At 41.8% G+C, this 23,006-nt stretch overlaps 1 protein-coding gene across 2 annotated transcripts in view; it reads right to left on the bottom strand.

Moving 5' to 3' along the window:
* Positions 1–23,006, bottom strand: part of ARPC1B (actin related protein 2/3 complex subunit 1B) — an 85,264-nt gene that overhangs the window by 25,766 nt on the left and 36,492 nt on the right. For both annotated transcript variants that reach the window (XM_069210020.1, XM_069210021.1), the window contains 4 exons: positions 16,027–16,092; positions 9,564–9,668; positions 2,969–3,191; positions 1,139–1,246 (listed from right to left, as the gene is read on the bottom strand). In XM_069210020.1, coding sequence (XP_069066121.1) covers positions 1,139–1,246; positions 2,969–3,191; positions 9,564–9,668; positions 16,027–16,090 — 500 coding nt within the window. In that variant the 5' untranslated portion in view covers positions 16,091–16,092. The remainder of the gene's footprint in view (positions 1–1,138; positions 1,247–2,968; positions 3,192–9,563; positions 9,669–16,026; positions 16,093–23,006) is intronic.

The following is a 23,006-nucleotide window of genomic DNA, read 5'->3' as shown; positions in this document are numbered from 1 at the left end:
AAAAACAACTTGTAACACTCCGAGCCCAGCACCAGACGGCGGACTGTGCACAGCATGTGAATCTGCAGCGACTCATGCCACGAACAGATGTACACTGGGTAAGTGACATTTTCCATATATATATATATATATATATATATATATATATATATATATATATATATATACACATACATATATATGTATACAGTTGGTGCTGGGTACCCACACAACAATTTTTCACCAGTTCTGAACCAACATGTACAATAATCAACTGATCAAACTGTAACTGCACTGATCATTCAGAGCAAAAGTCATGTTTTCATTGATCATCATTACAAATTTGCTAGGACTGTGCAAAGTTGTCTCAATCTAGCATAAAATTGCTTTCCACCAGTGAAATGTAAGTAGTCGGGCCCCTATTCTCCCCAAATGTGCTGTCACTGATTAGACAAAAGTGTCCATCAACTGGAATGTACCTCAAGATTGAATGAATGTTTTTTCATTCACAAATCCATCATGCCTGTTATACGCTGTACCATTAAAACAATATTCACAGGATGTGCAGTGAAGATCATTACACAATTTCTTTTTGGTTCAGGTGATTCATCAAATTAAATTGACCCAATATCTGAACACAAAACACTGTCAGAACACTTCCGAAAGCCGTACTTGCAAAATTCAATCTGTGGTGGTGGGATATTGGTACCAAATGCAGAATTCCTAGACGAGGGAGACTGCCACCTTGCAGCACTCTGCAGAATGAAACTAGACTCTCCACTTTTACTACTGACATAAGAATAGTTGTTACTATTACTCAACGTAAGACAGGTTTGTGTTGATGCTTTCAGATAGAAGACAAAATCTAGTAGTATTTCAATATAGGACTCATAAATTGAAGCCTGATCGCTGGAAAATGTGCATTAACCGTCTGTGGCATCTTATCAGTGACCATACATAGACATTCAGCCACTCCACATTTCTGCCTGAGGACCAGACCACTATTTGAAAAATAGTTGTGTCAAGCCCAGCCATCAAACTATGATCTCAATAAACATTTGTTAGATTTCTTGAAAACCAATGTGACTTTTCTCAAAATAAAGTGAGATTGTCCCAGTTAGATTTAGTAAACGCTGTTCCACTCTTAGTTTCAATTCACCTGCTCTTGAAGTCACAAGACCCAGAAGCTAGCAGGATATTGTTAGGGTGCCAGTCCAGACTCAACACAGTTGAGCGAATTGGTTTCTTGATATGTTTACAAACCCACCTGCAGAGAGACAAAGAGGGGACAATGTAAAACATATTCTTAAACAGCTTCGACATGTGCAGATATTACCCTTGTACACTGAATCCAGACACAAAGATCACCAGTCAGCTGAGCAAGAGATAGGATAGTGAAAGTGGATTGATTCAGGGCAATGCATATAAAAAAGGGTAGAGGGAGAAAGATGACATGGTGAACATAAAGAGGACTGATGGGGAAAGATGGCGACCTCTCTTCATCATTCAGACTTTCCAGAAGCTGATCTCAGAGGTTCTTATTGATAGCAAATGAGATCTCCCTTGATAGAGATGTATTAGCTCAGAAGGTTATTTGTTAAGTCATAACAGTGCTGGAGAACAGGACTGGAAAGAAAGTCCTTGAATTTCTGAAACATTTGCTAGCCACAAATTACGGTCTGCATATTGGTCTTTAACTCTATAGTATATATTTAATATGTTGTCGACATATCTGGACTTGGTAGATCACCTTCAAAAGATGGAGCATAACACCAGGTATCCAAGAGAAAGGGAAGAAGATGTTTCCCATTTATTACAAATGATGTACTCACTTTGCAAAAAATATATAGTGAATTACCTTCAGGACTATTATCAAGGAGTGCATCTACAATATGCCAATATGCAGAATTCTAAAAACAAAGGGTTGGTGATCCTCTAGCCCATGCATAATTTTACATATTCCCAGTAATATAGCACTGAATGATTACATACGCCTTAAAATAATTTAAGATATTACAATGCAGCATAGTAATATTTTCCTATAAATGTAGGCTATTAATCATAACGTTCTGTGATATATACTTAATTATTTTATAATAGTAATATACATTAATAGTAATGAACTTAAGATATATCACTTCTATTATATCATTGTAATAATATTATGATTATCTTAAAATAAGATATCATGAAAATTGTACACTGTGTGTTATACCTGGTATACCTCAAGCGTTGAAGCAAATGATGATTTACTTCTAAAAGGATTGAGACAAGCTGCCAGAGGATAGACAAAAAGCTGCTGTTCCTTAACATGAGCAGAACATGGCTACAAAATGGAGTGACATAGCTTTTCAATTTAATGTTTTTATTGAATGTAGTTTTTGGGGGTGTTTGGAAAAGAACACGTGTTTTAATTTCTATTTTTAACAAAGAAAGGCTAACCGACATCCACTTTGTATTTTTATGTAGTTGTCAGATATTTAAACAGAAATCTTTTGCATTATGCTTTTGATTTGGGATTTTTGTGGATTGTTTTGTTCTTTACACAACCCTATTAATAATAGCATTGCATAGTTCAGACGTAGTACCACCCACCTCTACATTCCCATACGTCCCATACTTTGGATGGGATTCCATGTCAGGCAGATTACAGCCTGCTATTACTCATGCCCCCGACCCCATGACAGCAAATACTTAAGGCATCAGTATCAGAGGATTATATTTTGAGGACTAACATTTTGAAATCAGTATTTACACTGCAATTTCTGTGTGTTTTCCCTTTGAGGTTCACCCAAAGGTTTTAGATGTTACCAGCAGATCTCTGAGTGAAACACCTCATCATGTAATCCAGATGGGGTAGTTAACTCCTGTTGCTGGCCCCATCCGGATAAGGGGACACTTGTTATGATGGCCTTACAATCTTGTCTTGAACAGTTGTCTGTTTATCCATACAGCACTTTAGGAAGCTGAATTCTAACAAAGGACTAACCAGTCATTCTCCTGCTCAAAATAGCAGATGGAGATAACCCTGGACCCGCTACCCACGGCAAACTTGTTCTCCTTTGGGGACCACTTCACGCAACGGGCAGCACGGTTGATCCTCAGAATGACCAAGGTGGGCTTCCAGGTATTTCCCTTAAGGGTCCAAACATAGGCATTGCGGTCAGTGCCACAGGTCACAATGCGATTGCTTTCGGGAGCCCAGTCAATTCCTGAAATAGAAACAATAAGGTCACAATGTAGCAAGGACAAACCTTTTAGACTCTGATTAGAGATGTTCCGAGGTTGATTGTGACAATCGCACTACTTAAATGGTGACCATCCCACCCAGTCTGGAAAAAGAACACCTCACATTTAAGAATATTGGTGCTATTTCCTAAAACTGTAGGAGTCCTTGCGTATCCTGTGTAAAATAAATACCACATCCCACATCCAGATAGTGTATGTACTAATGATAAAAATACCTTTTTATATGAGCTGGTTAGTGCCATTGCAACCCACAGTAAATAACGGGTGTTACTAGTACTGAATGTGATTGTAACATTGTAAAAAACTCTTCTACAAAGGCGGGGAAGAGACATAATGGCTCAAAAGGAGTATCATCCTAGTATGTTAGACCTGCGCATGTAATTCAGAAGTGCTACAGGAGGGAGTTCGAAAAAAGTGGTGGAAAAGGACCATGTTTCTGTAGTAAATCTGGGCAAGACGAGATGGCTTAACCTGTCTGCAGCAATAATGTTGGACATTTGGTTGTAGATGCACCCCGAATAAGACATGTGTCTCCTTGATGAACCTCAGCACCAAAATGGTCATTCAAGTTGCAGATAATTCACTTTACAATCATCAAATTATAACAAATATAGGAACACCACTAAGTATTTGGTACACTCAGAAGGTACCTGTTACCGAGTTTGCACCTGGCGATGGATGACCTCTCAGGCCCCCAAAACAAGATGTTTTTGCTCTCACCTATAGAGTCTGAGCAAACGGAATAAGCACTGTCATGTCGTAGGAAGCGATGCGAGGGCAAAGACGAGAATAGGAAGTGACTAGGAAATTAAGCCCACAGAAGCTTTGCCCAGGGTCATCATCTGATATTTTACTGTTTGTCTGTGGTGCCTGCATGAGCACCTAACGTCGTCATATATTGTTCTCTGTTCGAGCCATTTCTAATGTATTACTTTTCAAGCATTTGCTTGCATTATCATTTTGTAGATCACCATATGTCTGCTTCTCCAGCCTCATAATCCACTGTTTCACTAAATTTCTGCTTTCACTGAATCATCATTAGAGATTTCCACACATTTCTCCTCTTCTAGATCAATATTTAATAATTCACTGATATTCTCTTTGCCTGTGCCATCAGAAGGTATTTCATTATACTTCTGTTCTGCTTATATCACTGCCAGATTTTACCCTATATTTCTGTTTTGTCCACATTATCATCCGATATTCATTATATGACTGATTTGCCAGCACTTTTCAATATTTCATCCTTCTTAACTTTCACCATCTGCTGTTCCCACTGTTTCTCTTTTGCCTTCAAAATCTATTAACACATTACAATTTTTTCCGCATCATTCTATTATACTGCACCTCACATTTTCATTGCACTCATTTAATTATGTATCTCCTTTGTTCCGATCACTGTCTGATATTTACTTATTCTTTTCCCTAATTTGCTTTCTTCACCATCTTATACTTCTCATTCACTTTTTTAACCTCCTATTTCCCTATATTAATCCTTTGCCTGTATCACCAACTTATTTTTCACCATCTAATTCTGCATTATCTATATGTCCCATGCCCACATTACCATATATTATTTCTCTATTTTTCTAAGTTTTCTGCTTCATCATCTGACATTCCGTTACAGTTCAGCTTTGCCTGCATCGCTATTTTATATTTCAATGTATTTCGTTCTTGCCTGTATTTTTATACAATATTTTCCGATATTTCCAGTTTGACCACACCAATCATTATACGATTTTTCATATTTATACTCTGCCTGAATCATTTTCAAATAATTAACTATATTCCTTCTGTGACGGAAAATTATTTTTGAGAAACATTACCAATATTCTGCTCAGAATACTGGCCGTTTGAACACTGATGTAATGATGTATTTTCTAGTTGCTACAATGGGGAAGTAATGTGCCGACGAGTAAAATCTTGAACCACACGTAAATGTAGTGGTTGGAATAGAGAAAGTTAAATGCCCTTCCCTGTCAACTTCTGGCGTAGTTATTGTCACTGCTTTGTTCCTATTGGGCAATCTGATTTTCATATGGTTGGTCTCTCAATGGACTGACTAATGTGCACATGGCTGTACTGTGTCTAGAGTCGCATGATGGGCAAAATAAACCAAGGACTGGACTTCAGCCCATCATAATACCAATGGCAGAGAGCAATACGACCAGTCCTTCAATTAACACAACACAAAGGCCTCTTAGATGTATGGTAGGACAGCACCGCTCCCGCTCCCACAGTCTACGAGTTGCACGTTATTACTAAGTGTGGGAACACTTTGGTATTACCAGGTGTAGATCACACAATAAAACTGACAGCTCTATCAGGGGCTGTGGGCACTGTGATAGGTGGTCCAACGATCTCCTCCAACACCATGAGAGGGATGTACAAAGCTTCCCCAGCAGCAAAGGAGCAAGCCTTGCTTCTTATGCTCTGCCTCTCTTTGTCCACCATTCAATAACCTTCACTAGCTCTGTTCAGAAAATGTGGTAAATGGGATCAGAAGCAGGCCCATTATTGGGGTGTGGCTCCTGAATATCGCATCCACAGTATCGTAGGAAATTAATAGCGTGGATAAAAAAATCGAGGGACAAAATATCGAAAGTTAAGAAAGTATAGAAATTCTGTACCTAACTCTACATCTGGGTACCTTAATGATAGACAATGTCATTGTACATAGATGTGGAGTTGAGAATAGTAAATCTATACTTCCCTCTGCACTTACCTTTCAATATTTTATGCCTCCATATTTTGTCCACAATATCAATGTGCCCCGATATTCAAGAGTACAATCCGTTATTCAGCCCAGAATAGGGATCGCATGTGGATATTTATTGATCCTATAATACCAGGTTCACCATTTATTTTGCATTCGAGCCTAACTCGGTAATTTGGCCCAGGATCTTCTAGTTGCAATTCCAAGCATCCCGTAATCCAGCCCAGAAGTTGTAATGAGTAAACAATGCAGCTGTAAATTTCGAAAGGACTGTATTAATTGTTCCAAAAAAAAGAGTAAGATATACAACCAGCAATGGTCCTGTAAGTCACAGGTGCTTACATTCATATTGTATGGACGTCGAGGTTAACATCACAGTTAGTATATAATGGAAATATAGATCCTCATTTACAACAAACTGGCGCATCGGCATCGATGCACCAGTTTTCTTGCGTCAACCCTTGACCCCTTACCGGCGCCATGGTAGCACGGTATTTATGATACAGAGCTCCATGGTGTACAATCCCACAGATGCAACAGAAAATCTGGTGCATCTGTTGGCGCAAAAGTGGCGCAGTGCTGGAGTAGCATCGGTGATCTGATGCCACTCCAGCAATGCGAGGAGGGTCCCATGTTAAAAAGCCCAGTGTTACTTTAACGCCTGCCCTAAACAGGCATTAAAAAAGTGACGCTGTGAAGGCGCAGAATAGTGCAGTGAAATGTAGTAAGTTTCTCTGCGTGGCTTTTAACGTGGGAACGCCCCCCCTGCATACATTATACCTGGTGCAGGTACGAAGTGGCGCAGGGCTGTACAAACTGACACAATGGTCCCATTGCGCCAGTTTGTAAATGTGGTGCACTGTAGGGGACTGCTTGCGCCGCTACAGCTTCACACAAAAGTGAGGCTACGGCGACGCAAGGAGCTTGTAAATAAGCCCCATAGTGCCTAGAGGTGGTAAGGCGTACTGTACACAGTGAGAAAATAAATTATGTATATTAGGCACAGAGTCAGCTGAACTTGTGAACGAGCATGGAGGAATAAAAAAAACAGGAAACCACCCTTCAATGGAAAGAAAAGAAAATAGGAGTGTGGGGGTATGGAAACTGGGGAGGATCCTGTATTGGAAGGGGGAAGCCCTGTGGTGCATGAGAAAGGCAAAACAGCTGCAACAGATCCTCTCCGGGTGGGGCGGGAAAGCAATTATTTCACAGTGTGTTGGTGATGAAACTAAAACGGGTTCTCCAAATTTTCTGTGAAGTTATAGAACTCCCTGAAGTTTTAAGATGGGTCTGTGTTTACTTCTAAGATAGTGACCCATGCCCACCTTGTATCTTTTCTATAGCTGGAAATGGGCTGCTTCCATTCCTTGCTCCCAACCTGTGTGTTTATTTTTTAAATAATAGTTTTCTGCTATTAGCGCATTTATTCTGGCATTTTCCGAAGCAATCCTACCACCACCTCACTCGTTCTAACATAGAAAGATAGTAACACCACCAAATTCTTGTGACTGTGCCTTTTTTGTGTTCATACTTTAGGATCTTAGGGTTTCTCAGTTCAAACATTTAAAGTTTTAGATCTCAGAATTTCTCAATTCAATTAATGCAAAATCTTTGTTTGTTGGCTTTGACCGTATGCTTCCTTTGATAATGGCTCCTCCCTCAGTACCAGACAACAGTTGCAGAAGAAGAAACTGGCAAATTTCTTGTTCTATCTAGCAGTGCCATACCTTCCTTCTCAGTCTTCCAGACCCCTCCTTCACATCAGACTTTCCGCTTGCGCACAAAGCCACCATGGCTAACGTAACTGACCTTTGTTCTGTTGCAGACACCACCTCCCACACAGAACTTCACCAGCCCCAGTGTTAGCCGTGACAGTTCTACCAAATTCTCTCTCATGCATATTGTACTTCTGTGTTCTTCAGCATGCTCAGCTTCTGGTTCCCTAATATGATATTCGTTTAACTATCAGATTAGTTATGACAGTCCAAGCACACTATTCTAGGTCTTAGAAGGTGCTGTGGTTTCCTCACATGGAAGCTGTAGTCCATAAAAAAACTTTACATGTTACCTGTAGACCTGCAGAATCCTTTTTTGTAGTCAAAATCCGAAAAGGGCAACTTCCTACCTGTGGGCTGCTAATCCCTGATCTGCACTGCTTGGACGATAGGAGATATGGGGCCTGATTCTAACTTTGGAGGACGGTGTTAAACCGTCCCAAAAGTGGCGGATATACCACTTACCGTATTACGAGTCCATTATATCCTATGGAACTCGTAATACGGTAGGTGGTATATCCGCCACTTTTGGGACGGTTTAACACCGTCCTCCAAAGTTAGAATCAGGCCCATGGTGTGCTATGAAGGCGTGAATCCGGGATTAACTCACTGCCTCTTTCTTCCACCACCCTCCACTTCCTGACACTTTAGCTTACTACTGTAGGCCCTTTTTCATCCATGCTTTCTCCCTTTGTCGCTGTTTTCCTTTCCAACTCATACTCTTCCTTTCTTCTTGCTCTGGGTCAAAGTCTGATGATCAAAAATAAGCCCCAGTCCCAAAAATGGATCCGGTGCACAACTCTTGGCGCCTGTGATAAAACACATTGGATGCCCAAATGACTGATCAGATTTTATAACTTGGTTTTACATCATCCCTTAGGAATAAAGACCGGTTATCATACTTCCTGCTGGCATTCACAACAGGTACTTACCGATTTTGTTTTCTATCAGAAAAGAGATTTTAAAATTTACCATCTGCTACTCTTACATTTGGACTTTTCATTGATCTGTGAGAACAATATTGACTTTTTTGCACTATTGGCATTGCCTGTTCGATGCCTTGTAACTCTGCTTCACACGCAGCTAACTTGGCCAAAATGTCAAAATATTATTTTATAATTCTGCTGCTCTTGACCCATACCTATGTATTTTGTTTGACCTATTATGACTATAGTGCATGTTTTTACTCTTACATAATGAAATATGTCTAGCCTTGCACACTGCCTGTTATTTCCACCTTTGCTGCTTCTGTTACGTGTATACCTGGTGCCACTGTAAACCTGTCCCCTGACAGTCAGCATTCTGAAATCAATCTGGATGGCATTTGCACTATACCAGACAATACATACTTACAACAATACATAATTAAATAAATTCATTTGTTCAAGAGTATGCATCGGGCAATGAGGCTACAGATACACTGGAGTCAACCCAAAATAGCGACCACAATTTGTTTGTTTTAAACACAAGCCCTGCTCGGACAAGCTTAAGAATGTGAATGTGTACCGTGGAGCAAAGGTGGGTGAAGGATACACAAGAGAAGGGACACAAAAACTCCTCAAATGGAAAAAAGTGTCTCAGCAGTAGACCACTGGACGAATTGTTGTGTTGAGACTGATTGGGTGTCTATGTTAAAACATTATGAAATATTTTTTCAGGAAAACTACTGTGAACACACGGAAGAGCCTACAAACAATAACAATGCACTTGATAACAGTAATAACTCTAAAGCCGACAGTACAGAGTAAAGTAACATAAAACTTGAGACCCAGGGCTTCTCTGAGCCTGCTTAAATGGAACTCTAAATGAGTCGCCACGTATGGGTTTTCTCAAAGTCTTCTCACCTGTAACCTCTCCGTTATGCTCCTTCAGTTCATGAACCTTGGTCCACTTGGTGCCATCCTTCTTGTAGATGTGGACATCGTGGCTGTTCGGGCAGAAGGCAATTTCTGCAGAAAAATAAACATGTTGAATTTCTAAAATTTGACTACATCAAAGATGTATGCTGTGAGTCATGTGGCATTACAACAATTGCACAGTATTGGCTTGCAAATACTGAAGGCCTCTGATGTGGGTTTCACCTTTAATAAAACCCATCGCACAGTACGTTCATGCAGACATTGAATACCTCTATGGGAAGTCTTCCAAGGAACAGAAATATTGAAGGTCTAGTAATACAGAACATTGTCCCATACTACTATGCAAGCATTTAAAGCCACTATGGTGGGTCTTCCTGCCGCACACTCGACAGGGCAGTACATCATTCAATCAAGAGCTCTACAGTTAGACCCTCCATGAATCGAACAGATTATAGAGAAAAGTAATGCAAATATTATAAATCACTGAAGATAGTTCCTCTGCCAATACAACTGATCTGACAGCATGTCATGCAAACGTTCAAGGCAGCTGCAGTGATGCTCTCCAGCAATACCAATCACTGAGGCTCAAGGGTCGTGCAAACATCAAAGGCCTCTGCAGCGAGTCCTTCCAGCAATACACCTGATTGAACAGGTATATCATGCAAACACTGAGGGTCTAAACTGTGAGTCCTTCCAGCAATACACCTGATTGAACAGGTATATCATGCAAACACTGAGGGTCTAAACTGTGAGTCCTTCCAGCAATACACCTGATTGAACAGGTATATCATGCAAACACTGAGGGTCTAAACTGTGAGACCTTCCAGCAATGCACCAGATTGAACAGGTATATCATGCAAACATTGAGGGTCTAAACTGTGAGTCCTTCCAGCAATGCACCAGATTGAACAGGTATATCATGCAAACACTGAGGGTCTAAACTGTGAGTCCTTCCAGGAATGCACCAGATTGAACAGGTATATCATGCAAACACTGAGGGTCTAAACTGTGAGTCCTTCTAGGAATGCACCAGATTGAACAGGTATATCATGCAAACATTGAGGGTCCATACAGTGAGTCCTTCCTGCAATACCCCAGACTGAACAGGTATGTCACGCAAACACTGAAGGCCTCTGCAGTGAGTCCTTCCAGCAATACATCTGATTGAACAGATAGTCATGCAAACACTGAGATTCTATGAGCGAGTCCTTCTAACAATACACCTGATTGAACAGGTATATCATGCAAACACTGAGGGTCTATACAGCGAGACCTTCCAGCAATGCACCAGACTGAACAGATATTTCATGCAAACATTAAAGGCCTCTGCAGTGAGTCCTTTCAGCAATGCACCAGAATGAACAGGTATATCATGCAAACACTGAAGGCCTCTGCAGTGAGTCCTTTCAGCAATGCACCAGAATGAACAGGTATATCATGCAAACACTGAAGACCTCTGCAGCGAGTTCTTCCAGTAATACACCAGATTGAACAGGTATGCCAAGCAAACACTGTCGGCCTCTGCAGTGAGTCCTTCCAGGAATACACCAGTTTGAACAGATATGTCCCGCAAACATTGAAGCTGTCTGCCGTGAGTCCTTCCTGTGTTACAGTCAATTGGAAATACATGAGCCAAGCTTTGAAAGTCTATGTGGTGAGCCCTTCAACAAGAGTGGTATCGACAGTACTGACAAGCAAACACTGCAGTGTACTCATCACTCCAAGTGTTCCAAGGAAACTTTACACTACATCAAAATACTTTGTATCAAAAACAACTGAGTGGATAACTAACCACTGGAAAGGAAAAAATAATTCATGGAGGTAAAAAGAAATGTCTGACTGGCCTCTGATCCCCACAGAGAATACGAGTTCAAGGGTAAGTATCTTTCTATCATGTTCATGGTGTTCTAGTGTCCATGGTGACTATACCAGAGGACCAGTTACAAATGGATCCTACTAAATCTAATTTACATTGAAAACACCCATGTGCAAACGGCACCACAAAGCACATCAAATTCTGTCTTCACTTCCCATTGGACGGTCAGAAGCTGGGACGTAGTAGGCAGGTCTACGATATCTCAAACGATTCCCAGCACAGGAAGGCAGAAGGGAAACACTATTCTTTCAAGGCCCTCTGCACCTAAATGGAGAGCCTCAATACAAGGTGCTTGGAAAATAAACAGAATTTCTTTTGCTGAATCATGATTACGAGTTCAGCGGAAAACCTACACGTGATATTCTGTCCCAAATTTCAGCAGAAAAACCTGAGGAAATGTCAACACGTTAAAGTGTCTGAAATAAGAGAAAAAATTCAGAAATTGGTGACCAAACACCAATTTCTGCAGTTTTTTTTGTCTTCATTTTAAGAGAGCAAATTTGCAATCCTTCATGAACACATCAAGTGCAAATTTCCGAGCACTGTAGGTTTAGTAATTCCAGGTGCAGTATTCCCACGTCATTTAATCAGGCAACACATAATGAGGCCGTATAGGATAAAGAGGTGCACCACTGCTAACACTCAGATTATTATATTACGTTTATTATTTGTACATCACTCTATGCCAGTGGTTCCCAACCTGTGGTTCTGCGACCCTTGGGGGTCCGCGAAGCCTCCTAAGGGGTCAGTGACTGCTAAGAAATGAACTAGTATTAACAGATTCATAAAATGTATATAAATAAAGGGGCTAAATGTACAACTGAACATTTTAAAATGTACTGTAAATGTCAAGGAATTTGAAATTGGAGGCAAAAAATTAAATTAGTATCCTCAGATGTATTTGTGGGAGCAGTACAGGTGCATCAAACAGAATATAGCCTGGACGCTGTGTGGCTTCAACTGAATTTAGAAAAGGTCCAACCTTCCTATTTCAATTAAAAAAATATTTCTTTATGTTATTTGTTTGCAAATTAAATCAAATGTGTTATCATTTGTATATGTATTTGATGGAATGCTTGTTTCTGTATTTTTTAGTATTGTTTTGCAGTTCAAATCATCAACAATTTTTAGGCCTGGATCCCCAGCTTCCAGTTAATGACTCAGTCGAGGTCCCCAGATTCCAGTAATGAATCAGTCGGGGTCCCTGGGTTCACTAATGATAAAGTGGGGGTTAACAGAAGTAAACCGGTTGGGAACCACGGCTCTGTGCCATGCCAGGGCCGACACAAAGCACAGACTGGAGGACCAATTTCTGGTTACCGGGAATGCTGTTACATTATGAATAGATGTAATCTATATCTATTAATAATGTAATACTTCAATGATTCCAGGTAATGGGCCACGACGACTATGAGATGGAACAATATTCTAAGTCCTATTCTCCAATTGTATTTATTCGCATATTTACTTTTAGTCGGACACCAGGTAGAATTAGTGTGACCAGGCGTCCCAGATTTGCAGCGATAGTTCCTGTTTTTCACTGTCTGTCCTGGCAGATTTCTGTGAATTAATCACATGTCCCGGTTTAAGGAAGGTCAGAGCACAGAGAGAGAGACGGACAGGATAAGTGTAGAATTAGTCAGCACTCCCAAGCAGGCATCAGTTTCATAAACAAAGAGGTGTTAAAGTTGAATTTAATTACCCTTAGTGCTTCACTGTTTGTGATTTCTGTACTGGTCAGTGTTGTCAATGAAGTTATTATATGCCCCTGGGTTGATGCAAAACTGTTGTCCTAATTCTATGTTTGCGGAATGTCCCGGTTTTTGGTGTACAAAATCTGGTCACCTTAAGCAAAATCCAGATGTTCACTTGGCTCATTTTAGGTATAACGAGTTTCTGCAAACTTGAGAAGGATTCTGGTCAATAAGGCCAGGTGTTTCCTCTGCCCTGGAAAGAGAATCTGTCGACCTGATCTTTATGGTCCAACGGGGGCTTGTGGCATCCATTTCTGTTGCTCAGTTTAACGTCCATGTAACCCAACATCGCTGATTTACCACTCTGAGATGTGGGAAATACACAACATGTGGGGAAAGGCCAATACAGACAGCAAAGGTTGCCTTTATGTAGGAGCAGCAGAGAGAAGACAAATGAAGGTTTTAACTAGAATAGCTAAATTAATTTACGCCAACGCAGCCATAGAATTACTTATAGGTTTTAAAAAAACAGGTGGTCAGTGCTTAATTTTCTCTTTTAGCATGGATGCTCACCACAGTCCTTGAGTGCCACCCTACAGATTTTCAGAATAACGCAAAGATAGACAAATGACACTCAATAAGACGCATCGTACATATATTCATCATAGTATGACTAACTGTGTTAATGTTAAATGCTCGTCTGACCATAAGGCCTTGCAGGCTGTCAGTAGGCACCCATGCCATATGTCATTTACAGACATATTTTCCTATATCTGAATCCTCCTACCTGTAGGACATAGCATTTTGAAGTCTTACTTCACTGTGCTTTATCGGGGTCAACCTGATTTGGAGTACTGGCTTTCAGACCCCTAAGAATGTCTGGTGGAAATTAATATGCCGGGAGACAATGCCACATACCAGGAAAGGAGGGTTGAAAAGAGTTTAGAGCTATACAAAGAAGGTGGTGGCTGAGAATTACTCAGCGAACCCCTGTCCGACATCTGGAGGTTGTTCTGGGAGAGGGATGTACTACGCAACAAATCACTGTGCAGTGACGAACATGTGCGTAAGAGAATAGTGAGAAGGAACAAGGGTTGGTCTATAGAACCACATCAAATCTCTTGCATACACAGTAGTTATACAATGAAAATTAGTGCTTTCTGAAATTCTTAAAAGCTTGTCTTTGTTTCTTTACGTGCTGGGTATTACTGCTTGCAGCAGTGGCAAAATGGGAGCTGTGACGACACTGCCTTTTTTCAGTATTTTGTGTCGGCAGGTCATGATGTGACTAGTGACAAAATGTGAGGCGCTCAACTTGAGCTCATTACGCAACCTGTACAGTATGCTGAAGCCCCGCCCCGGAGAAGACCCCGCATAGCGAAGCTGGTCCAGATCAGACCCTTGTTAGGAGCCAGTCCACCCTTGCTGATCAATGGTGAGCTATGATAGTCATGTGTGACAGAAAGGGCAGCACCCACTGTGGGACAAACTGACACTGCTGGGGTCATTTTGCATACGTCAAGTGCTAGAAGTTCAATCACATGTTCTTTCTTTGAAACACATTCTCTGCCAACACCAAAAGTGTTTTAGGCAACAGCTGCAAAGGCTTGTTAGTTGCCAATCCGCTGACCCCACACTCAACGCTGCAACTGCAGGGCACATCGTGCAACCTCCATCCAACATCGCCAACCCAGCCCCAGGTAAGATTTTGCATCTTCTTCACTGCATTGTCGTGTAGGCAGTCAAATCAACACCAGCACAAGTCCCTCTCAGCACCACGGACAGCCAGGATAACTCTGCACCTGGATGCCATGGGCCAGGTAAAACTGAACTGACTGTCGTGGCGTGGTCCCAGGACCTGCACAACTTTAACCCTGCAAGGGTTCCACGTAACTCTACCTCTAAGTGGTCTTTTTCTACTAGTGTTTTTTTCTCTCAATTGACTTCAATGCAACGTTTAAGTGCCATTTTTGCTTTGATTGAATTTTGCTTCAAAAATCTATAACCCCGGTTATATTCATGTTCTGGTGTCTAAATTAAGATACAAATAAGCTCTGTTTTTATAAATTGGTGTCAGATTTCTTTTGAGTCATGTCAATTACTTATCGTCCATGTTGGTACTCTGAAATGCTTAAGACATGTTCCTCTAAGTAAAGCCTGACTGCTCTTTGACACACTACCAGGAATGAGCTAGGGATTTACTAGTGTGAATCCAAGGACCATCTTTGGGGTATTGTGAGAGTATTACATGGTGAAGACTAACCCCCTCAGCACATAATACTCCACTTTTGTACCATTGCAAAATAAGAAAAACAATTAAAAAACAACTCAATTGGAAAGGTCATGCACCGGTTACCTACAGAAGTGTAACACTTTGCAAAACCTACCGACCCATCCATCCAGCACACTTAGCATTCTGACCTTTATTCCCATTCTTTGCACCCTTATCATTCTGAACGGTATTATGGCCCATTCAGCACCCCCAACAATATGAACTTTATCCGTACCACATTGGCATCCACTTCATTCTTAACTACATTCTGACCCATGTGGCACCCCTATCATTCTGAACTTAATTCCCATCTATCTAGTACCTCTGTCGTTCATAACTTAAATCCCACCCATCTGACACACTTTCAGTTCTGAACTTTATTCTGACCATCATGCGCCCCTATCATTCAGAACTTTTCTTCTGACCCATCTGGTATCCCTATCATTCTGCCACCCCTGTGATTCTAAATGTTGTTCTCATCCCTCCAGTACCCCTATAAACCTGAACTTTTCCCTCTCCCCCTCGCACCCTTATCATTCTGAACTTTGTTCACCCTGCTCTACTCAGTTTCCTGTTTTGAATGTCTTTATCTGCTCACGGACTCACGTGTTCTGTCCTTGTTCCAGGAATGGCAGCTGATAGGCTCCAGAAGAAAGCTGTGGTAGCTCATGGCTGGGAAAGAGAACAGGGAAGAGACAAGAAGGTAATCAGACAGGCAACAAATGTTTCCACCATGATAACACCTTCAATACGACATCGTGAGAAAATATACAACACAGTCACCAAATGAGTTTGAAATCCATCTCATTGAACGACTACTGACAAAAATATACAGTAACACACAAGGGGTTGTTTAGATGGCTAGCACCCGGTTATGTATGTACAAAAACTGTTAAAAGATTGAATAACCAGAAATTGTAACTGAATCCATACATAAGCCGGAGACCTGACATTTTAGGAACTACCTCCTGTTCAGAGCTACTTGGGGATTTCCGCAAACCCTAAATTAGATTTTTTTTAATTTATTGTAATAGATTTTAATACATGTTTGCAGTACACGACTTCTAATTATTACCTGTGTACAAGGGAAGCAGCAGTATTGTCAATAATGTTTAACAGAACGAATAACAAAATGTGCTTACACTTAGATTTCACCTTTTCCACAGATAATAGCCAGGTTTTTTCAGATTCTATAGCAATCTGCCACAAAGAAAGGTTTGCATCCTTCTAATGTGCGAGAAAGTAGTTGGCGAAATGCTTTTGTTCCCAGATAACAACATTTTAGAATCAATTTTTTGACGAGTGTATGTTATTCCTTGATTGTTGGTGGATGCTGCTGCCTACTATTAAACGAATACAACGTGATTATTAAAAAAAGGATTCAGTTTTCTGGTTCCCTTAAAATGCTTGCACACATCGATATAATGCAGGCACGGACACTCAACCGGTATCACTGCGCGATCAATTCTGGTTTTCTATGCAAGGATAGAAAGAGGAACGAAAAGCAAACTACGTGATGTGAAAATGTGGTAAGCGTTTCCGTGTAAAAATGGTAACTCGATCGTGGTGTACAAGTTCTCTTTTTCTAAATACTAATACTGCCTAAAAGAATTTTGCAACTGCCAGGATCGGATTGACGTAAAAAATAAGCCCGGCACCCCAAAAATGGTGGCCCACATTCGAGTATTCAGCTTCCCGAAACACTGCTGGATTAATATTTTTGCAAATATGTGTGGTAAATTTTAAGCTCGTAGGGGGTAGCAACATTGATCAAGACAAGAAATACTGTAGCTTTAAAAGCTGAATATATACTTGCAGTCTCAATCATAGAAATCTAGCTCAAAGCTAAGATTTAAGCCAGCTTGGATTGGTCAATCCTCTGGGTACCAGAGTGGGGGGTTGACCGGTGAATTTGATTGTCCTCTGGGTTTGGTGACATGTGGTCCTCCTGGCTTGACAGAGTTACAGAAAACAAAAGGCCAGGTGAGCCTGAGTAGTTCTGGATGCGTGAGTCCTGGCCTGGGCCTCAGGAACTGGAGTGGGCCACTGAAGGCCTTGGCTCAGGCCAGGATTCCTTCCTCTTAGGGAGGAGATGACTGGACATAAGGAGTTAAAGCAATGGTGAGAAACACAGTCTATTGAAGCAGGTTCTCCTGTCGACCTGCAGGTCTGGTTAGCTCTTTTCTTAGTCCTCCTTTTGCAATGTTTTGATTAAATGATGCTGGTAGTGGGAATTGTAGAATCCAGATGCTTTATTGCTCTTGCCTGGCAAAACCAGGCATGGAAATTAGAAGGCAGGAAGGAAATCTTTAATTATCCCCCCACCCCCTTCTCTACAGTAACCCCACTTTGCTGACTGGGTGAGTACGGAGTGGGGGGACAGCCTGGACACGGAACCTCCCTACAGGTTTCGTATTTTCAGTGCCATCTTAAGGATTTCTGGGATCTCAGGCAATACCAATTTTGGGGCACCTTTTCAGAAGAGCTGTGATTTTTTTAAAATCAGTTTTCAGGTGATGTAAGCCCTCATCATGTCAAACAACACTATATTATATGATAACCTTTCCTTTCAGAAACGGGGGCACACAAAAACAGCCAAAAGCTGGAGCTGCCCTGCATCTGCCAGCCAAATAGTACCAAAATAAAGCTTGAACAAGCACTGACAAAATATTTAGACCCAACTTCAAAAAGAAATGGTTTTGTCAAGCAAAAACAATACTTGATGTACAAATCTCTACCTAACCCAGCAGTTTCTCCTATTCTAGGAAAGACACAGTAAGAGTGGGTTGGTGGATGCTCAGTGGATCAGTGCATAACATTAAAACATATGCACATAGTGCTTCAGATTGTAACTTTGATTGGTGAATATATCCAATCTTACACACATCTCTCTTCTCCACTTTCCCTCTTGCTGCAGTCATGAAAAGCACAGTACTACTCTGAGAATGTTCACTGTTATATTGGGTGAAATAAAAAAAAAATCTGCTTAATTCTCATCCCCTGTCTTGTCCCTCCGTTCTTTCTCTGGTTTGACAGTAAGCTCCTCCTCTGCTGAGTAAGCAAAATTGAAAGGACAGAGAAGTAATGAGAATGTTCCAGTGAGATGTAGAGGAAGAAGGGAGGTAAAACTGAGATGATATAGATGGGTGAGATGAGGACACACAGGTAGGAAGAGAATGATAGGGAGGCCCAAAGAAAAGATATGGAGAGATAGGAAGAGGTAGATAGGAAAAGGGATGTAGAGTGATAGATAATATTTTGGAGTGGGGTAGAGAGGTAGATACATATAGAGGGAGCCAAGAATAATGAAATGTAAGTAAGAGGTTGGGGGACACAAAGGGGTGAAATAGAGGCAAAGGTAATGTAGGAAGAGGGTTGCTGCAGGATTACCCAGGTAAAAATATGAGGCAGAAATATACCGAAATCTAAGATGGAGGCAGCTGTGAGTTGGGGGGCAGAATGATAATTAAGGTACAGAAAGATTGTTTAGGTAAAGTAGGCTGTTAGATAGAAAGAAAGGTAGATTGAGAAGGGTGAATGTAAGAAAAGGAGAATATTTGTAACAAAAAGAAGTGGAGACAGCGGTGAGGTGGAGAAAAAGAGTGGGAATTGAGATAGATAAAGAGTGAAAGTGTGAAGAAGAGCCAAAGAGGTGAAGTAGATGGATAAAAAGAAAGAGCCAAAGATGTGAAGCACAGTAGGTGTGTTTAAAGGTGGACCCGAGATAAAGAGATGGATGACAGAGAGAAAACCAATGATAGTTTAAAAAGATGGCTAGAGATAAAGAAATAGTGATGAAAGAGTAAGGTTGTGAGAGAAGCAAACCTGTGGGGATTAGAGCTAGAAAGAAGTGGAGAGGTGAGGAGAGGGAGTGTCTAAATGATAGATATTGAGGGGTTGGGAATTGTGAGAGAGGGAGAAATGTGTGGGGAAAAGATGAGTTAGTGTATGAAATGTGAAGTAGAGAGTGAGATATAGGTGAGAAAGGTAGCGATGAGACATATATATAGAGTGGGGCGGTAAAGAAATAGATAAAATAGGTGAGGTAGAGAGAGAGAGAGGGGCAAAGCAGGTGGAGGAGAAAGGCAGTGCAGTAATATGAAAAGGACTGCCAGGTGCTGAGAAAAGGACTGAGGTAGCAACGGGGTAGGGAGGGTGTGGAGTTAGACAGACTAGGGGACAGAGGTAGAGACATATGGGATTCAGAGAGGTGTATTAGGAAGAAAGAGGTGTGGTGGACAGAAATATGGTTGAAAGGGCTGAAATAGAGATCAGGGTAGGTACATAACGTCTAGATATCAGTGAAGAGAGAGGGAAAGTAAAGGTTTTAGGTAGAAGAACAAAGGGAAGAGATCTGAAACAGAAAGACAGGTGAGGCAGAGAAAGAGGCAGAGAGCCATAAGGTGTTGAGGTAGGCAGAGAAAGTGGGTGATTTTTAGCAGGGTTTGTTGACCGGTGAAGTAGAAAGAAATGAGGCACAAAAACATAGGTAGAAAGAGATGAAGTAGCAAAGGCAAAGTACAAAGAGAAGGGAGAGAGAGAGAGAGGTGAGGTGAGGTAATTAGAGGCAGATGAGGTGAAGTGTGAAAACGAGGTAGACAAAAAAGAAGACAGGTCAGTAAAGAAGGATGATATTACATAGTGAGAGATGCTATAAAAAATGATGGGTGAGAGAAAAAAAAGGTAGCAAGTGGTGAGACAGGAAGAGAAACACAGAGAGCAGTTGCTATAAGTGAAAGGTGCGGAAAAAGAGAGTAAGAGGTCATTTTATCAGGAGGACCTTGGGAGGTGTGGGCCTTTGTAACTGCCCACAATGAAAATGCAATACAGTGTCAAAGGTGCCCAGTCATAGGGAGGAGAGAGAGGAAGGTGTCCAGCGATAGGGAGGAGAGTGCGAAGGTGCCCAGCTACTGTGAGAGTGCGCATGGTGCCCAGCTATAGTGAGGAGAGGAAGGTGCCCAGTTATAGGGAGGAGAGAGAGGAAGGTGCCCAGCCATAGGGAGGAGATAGAAGAAGGTGCCCAGCCATAGGGAGGAGAGAGAAGAAGGTGCCCAGCCATAGGGAGGAGAGAGAAGAAGGTGCCCAGCCATAGGGAGGAGAGTGTGGAGGGTGCCCAGCCATAGGGAGGAGAGTGCGGAGGGTGCCCATCTATATTTCTATGCATACCGAATTCTCTACCTCTCACACACTCTATCTCTCAACTTCTCATTCTTCTCTTTCACTGTCTCTAATCTTTCGATCCCTCTTCCACTCACTTCAGTTTCTCTTTCTTCCGTAACTTTTTCCTCCTCCTGTAGCACAGCTAAACCGCCTCCCCACACATCACTTTTTTTTTTTCTAATATACAATCTTCCTGTCTTTCTTTGCCTCTCTTACTCTTTCCATAGTTCTGTCTCTTTCCCATCTATTCCATAGCTCAATCCATCTGCCTGTCTAACTCTCCCCCTTCAGCTTGTCCTCTACCCTTTCTTCGCCCCATCACTTGTACGTCTCCCTCCATCTGCCTTCCTCCAGGGAGTCACTATGTGCATGGCTTTGCAGGGACAAACAACACTGCCCCCCATCCCCCTCCCTCCGTCCTGCAAGTGTATAGAACCTGGCAGGCAGGGATCAGGGCAGTACAAAGCCAGTTTCGTGTGGGAAGGTGACAGCGTGAAATGGCCCACCTCACCCAGGCTCCAGCGAGGCTGCTCAGGACCATCCGCCCCTCCACCACAATGCCCTTCATGTGGAGCTTGGCAGGGGGAGGTCAGATGTAGGACACTGCCGGCCTCCTACAGAGAGGTGAGGGGTGATAATTCTCTTCACTCCTGTGCTCCAGTGAGGCAGCTGTTCCTCTCTTCCCTCACATGAATCAATTTTCACTCATTAAGTGTGGCCATAGCCGGACCAAACCACCCTCACACACTATATGGCACACCCAGCAAGGGACAGGTAGGGACAATGACACAGGAGATGGGGAGGAGACCGTCTGTCCCTGCTGCAGGCTTCCAGAGAGGGCAACTAGCCTCCACAGAGTCTCCGCCTCTGCAATGCCAGACAACACAGCTAATCCCAAAACCCTTCAAAACGGACATCCTAATTGCAGCAAAAAAATCGGACCAGAATTGGGCCCCAGGCACTGGCCTACCGGCCGATGCCCGAATGCCCGCTTTACCAATCCGACCCTGGCAACTGCTGTCAGATATCCCTGGCTGCATTCATCAGGACAAAATCACCCTAAAAATAACAAAGGTCCTCTGAAAGCTACTTCTTAATTCACACCATGTTTTTGTCATCTCTATTTAACCGCGTCAAAACAGCTTTTGATGCCATGGATGGGTCGTTTTTACAATACGCTGCACCGTGGGGTAGGGTCCCAAGGATGCGTCAGAAATACAGATGCAGCTGAAGAAAGGATGCTGCAGTGCATCTGCCCAGAAAGTGATGCATTGCTGAAATTGGGCTTAGAACTAGGGCAACTTCAGCAATGTGTCAAAAACACATAGGAGATGCATCAGTTTTGATTGTTGGAAATATCCTTATGAGTCGGGACAAATGAAAAATATTACGAAATGGTGGAAAACTCACCTTTTACTGTATTACACTGGTCCTGGATGTAATACAGGCAAGGATGGAGTATGGCTATGTATTACATTACAGTGGGCATAGTCTATTTATATTCATGTAGTTACCTAAGTATGTGTGACATACTGAGTGACAGTGCAATGTGAGTGAATACAAGTGTATATTGTAATGTGAAGTGGCAAATAATGTGTTACCTACCTTATGTCTGTACTGACCTGTTGTGCGTTAGAGTACGTTTGGCTGGACTTGGGGTCCCATTCCTATATGGAGATGTAGCAATCCTGGCCTGTCCCTTTCATGGTGTACAGTGTCACATTGCATTTTTGCAGTGGAAGTTAATATGTCAGGTGCTATAATCCTAGGTTGGTCATGGGGTCCTACAACATGAATGTTACATGTGTAGGCCTACTACTGGTTGAGGGGATGTGAATTTAAAAGTTATTAGTGTGTGTAAAGTGACTTCAGCTGCTCAAATTCCTATTAAAAAACACTGCTTCATTTCCTACACCTAGGTTAAAAAGGTGTTGGAATTTTGACGCATAACAGACTTAGCGCGATGCATCTCAAAGATGGTCTAACACATTAGAAACTTGTAAATATCACTGCATCAGTCCTAAGTGACTTTTTACGGAGGAACGCCTATCCTGCATACATTATAAACTGCATGGCACAGACGGTTCCAGCACAGGTATTTTTTGATACAGGCCTACAATAACTAATGCATTGGGCCTAAGGCATAATTTTATAAATATGGAGCAGTATACACTAAAAAATGCACTACCAATATGTAAAACAAAATGACGCAACGGCGGTGCTAGCTCCTTGTAAATATGCCCAATATCTTGAATATTGTAGTTATGCATTTTTTTGGCACAAATAAAATGGATTGCAGTCAGTGCTTCATTTGTGCCAGCGTTTTCTGTTGCTCTGCACCAGTACCTACTTGTCAAGACCACTAATGAGAATCTACCACATGATGGGGTTGTGTGTGTAATTTTTAAGAGAAGTTCGCTAGGGAA

The sequence above is a fragment of the Pleurodeles waltl genome, chromosome 10, assembly GCF_031143425.1.
Source record: "Pleurodeles waltl isolate 20211129_DDA chromosome 10, aPleWal1.hap1.20221129, whole genome shotgun sequence".
Lineage (NCBI taxonomy): Eukaryota > Metazoa > Chordata > Amphibia > Caudata > Salamandridae > Pleurodeles > Pleurodeles waltl.
This window is presented reverse-complemented; position numbering and strand designations above follow the sequence as displayed.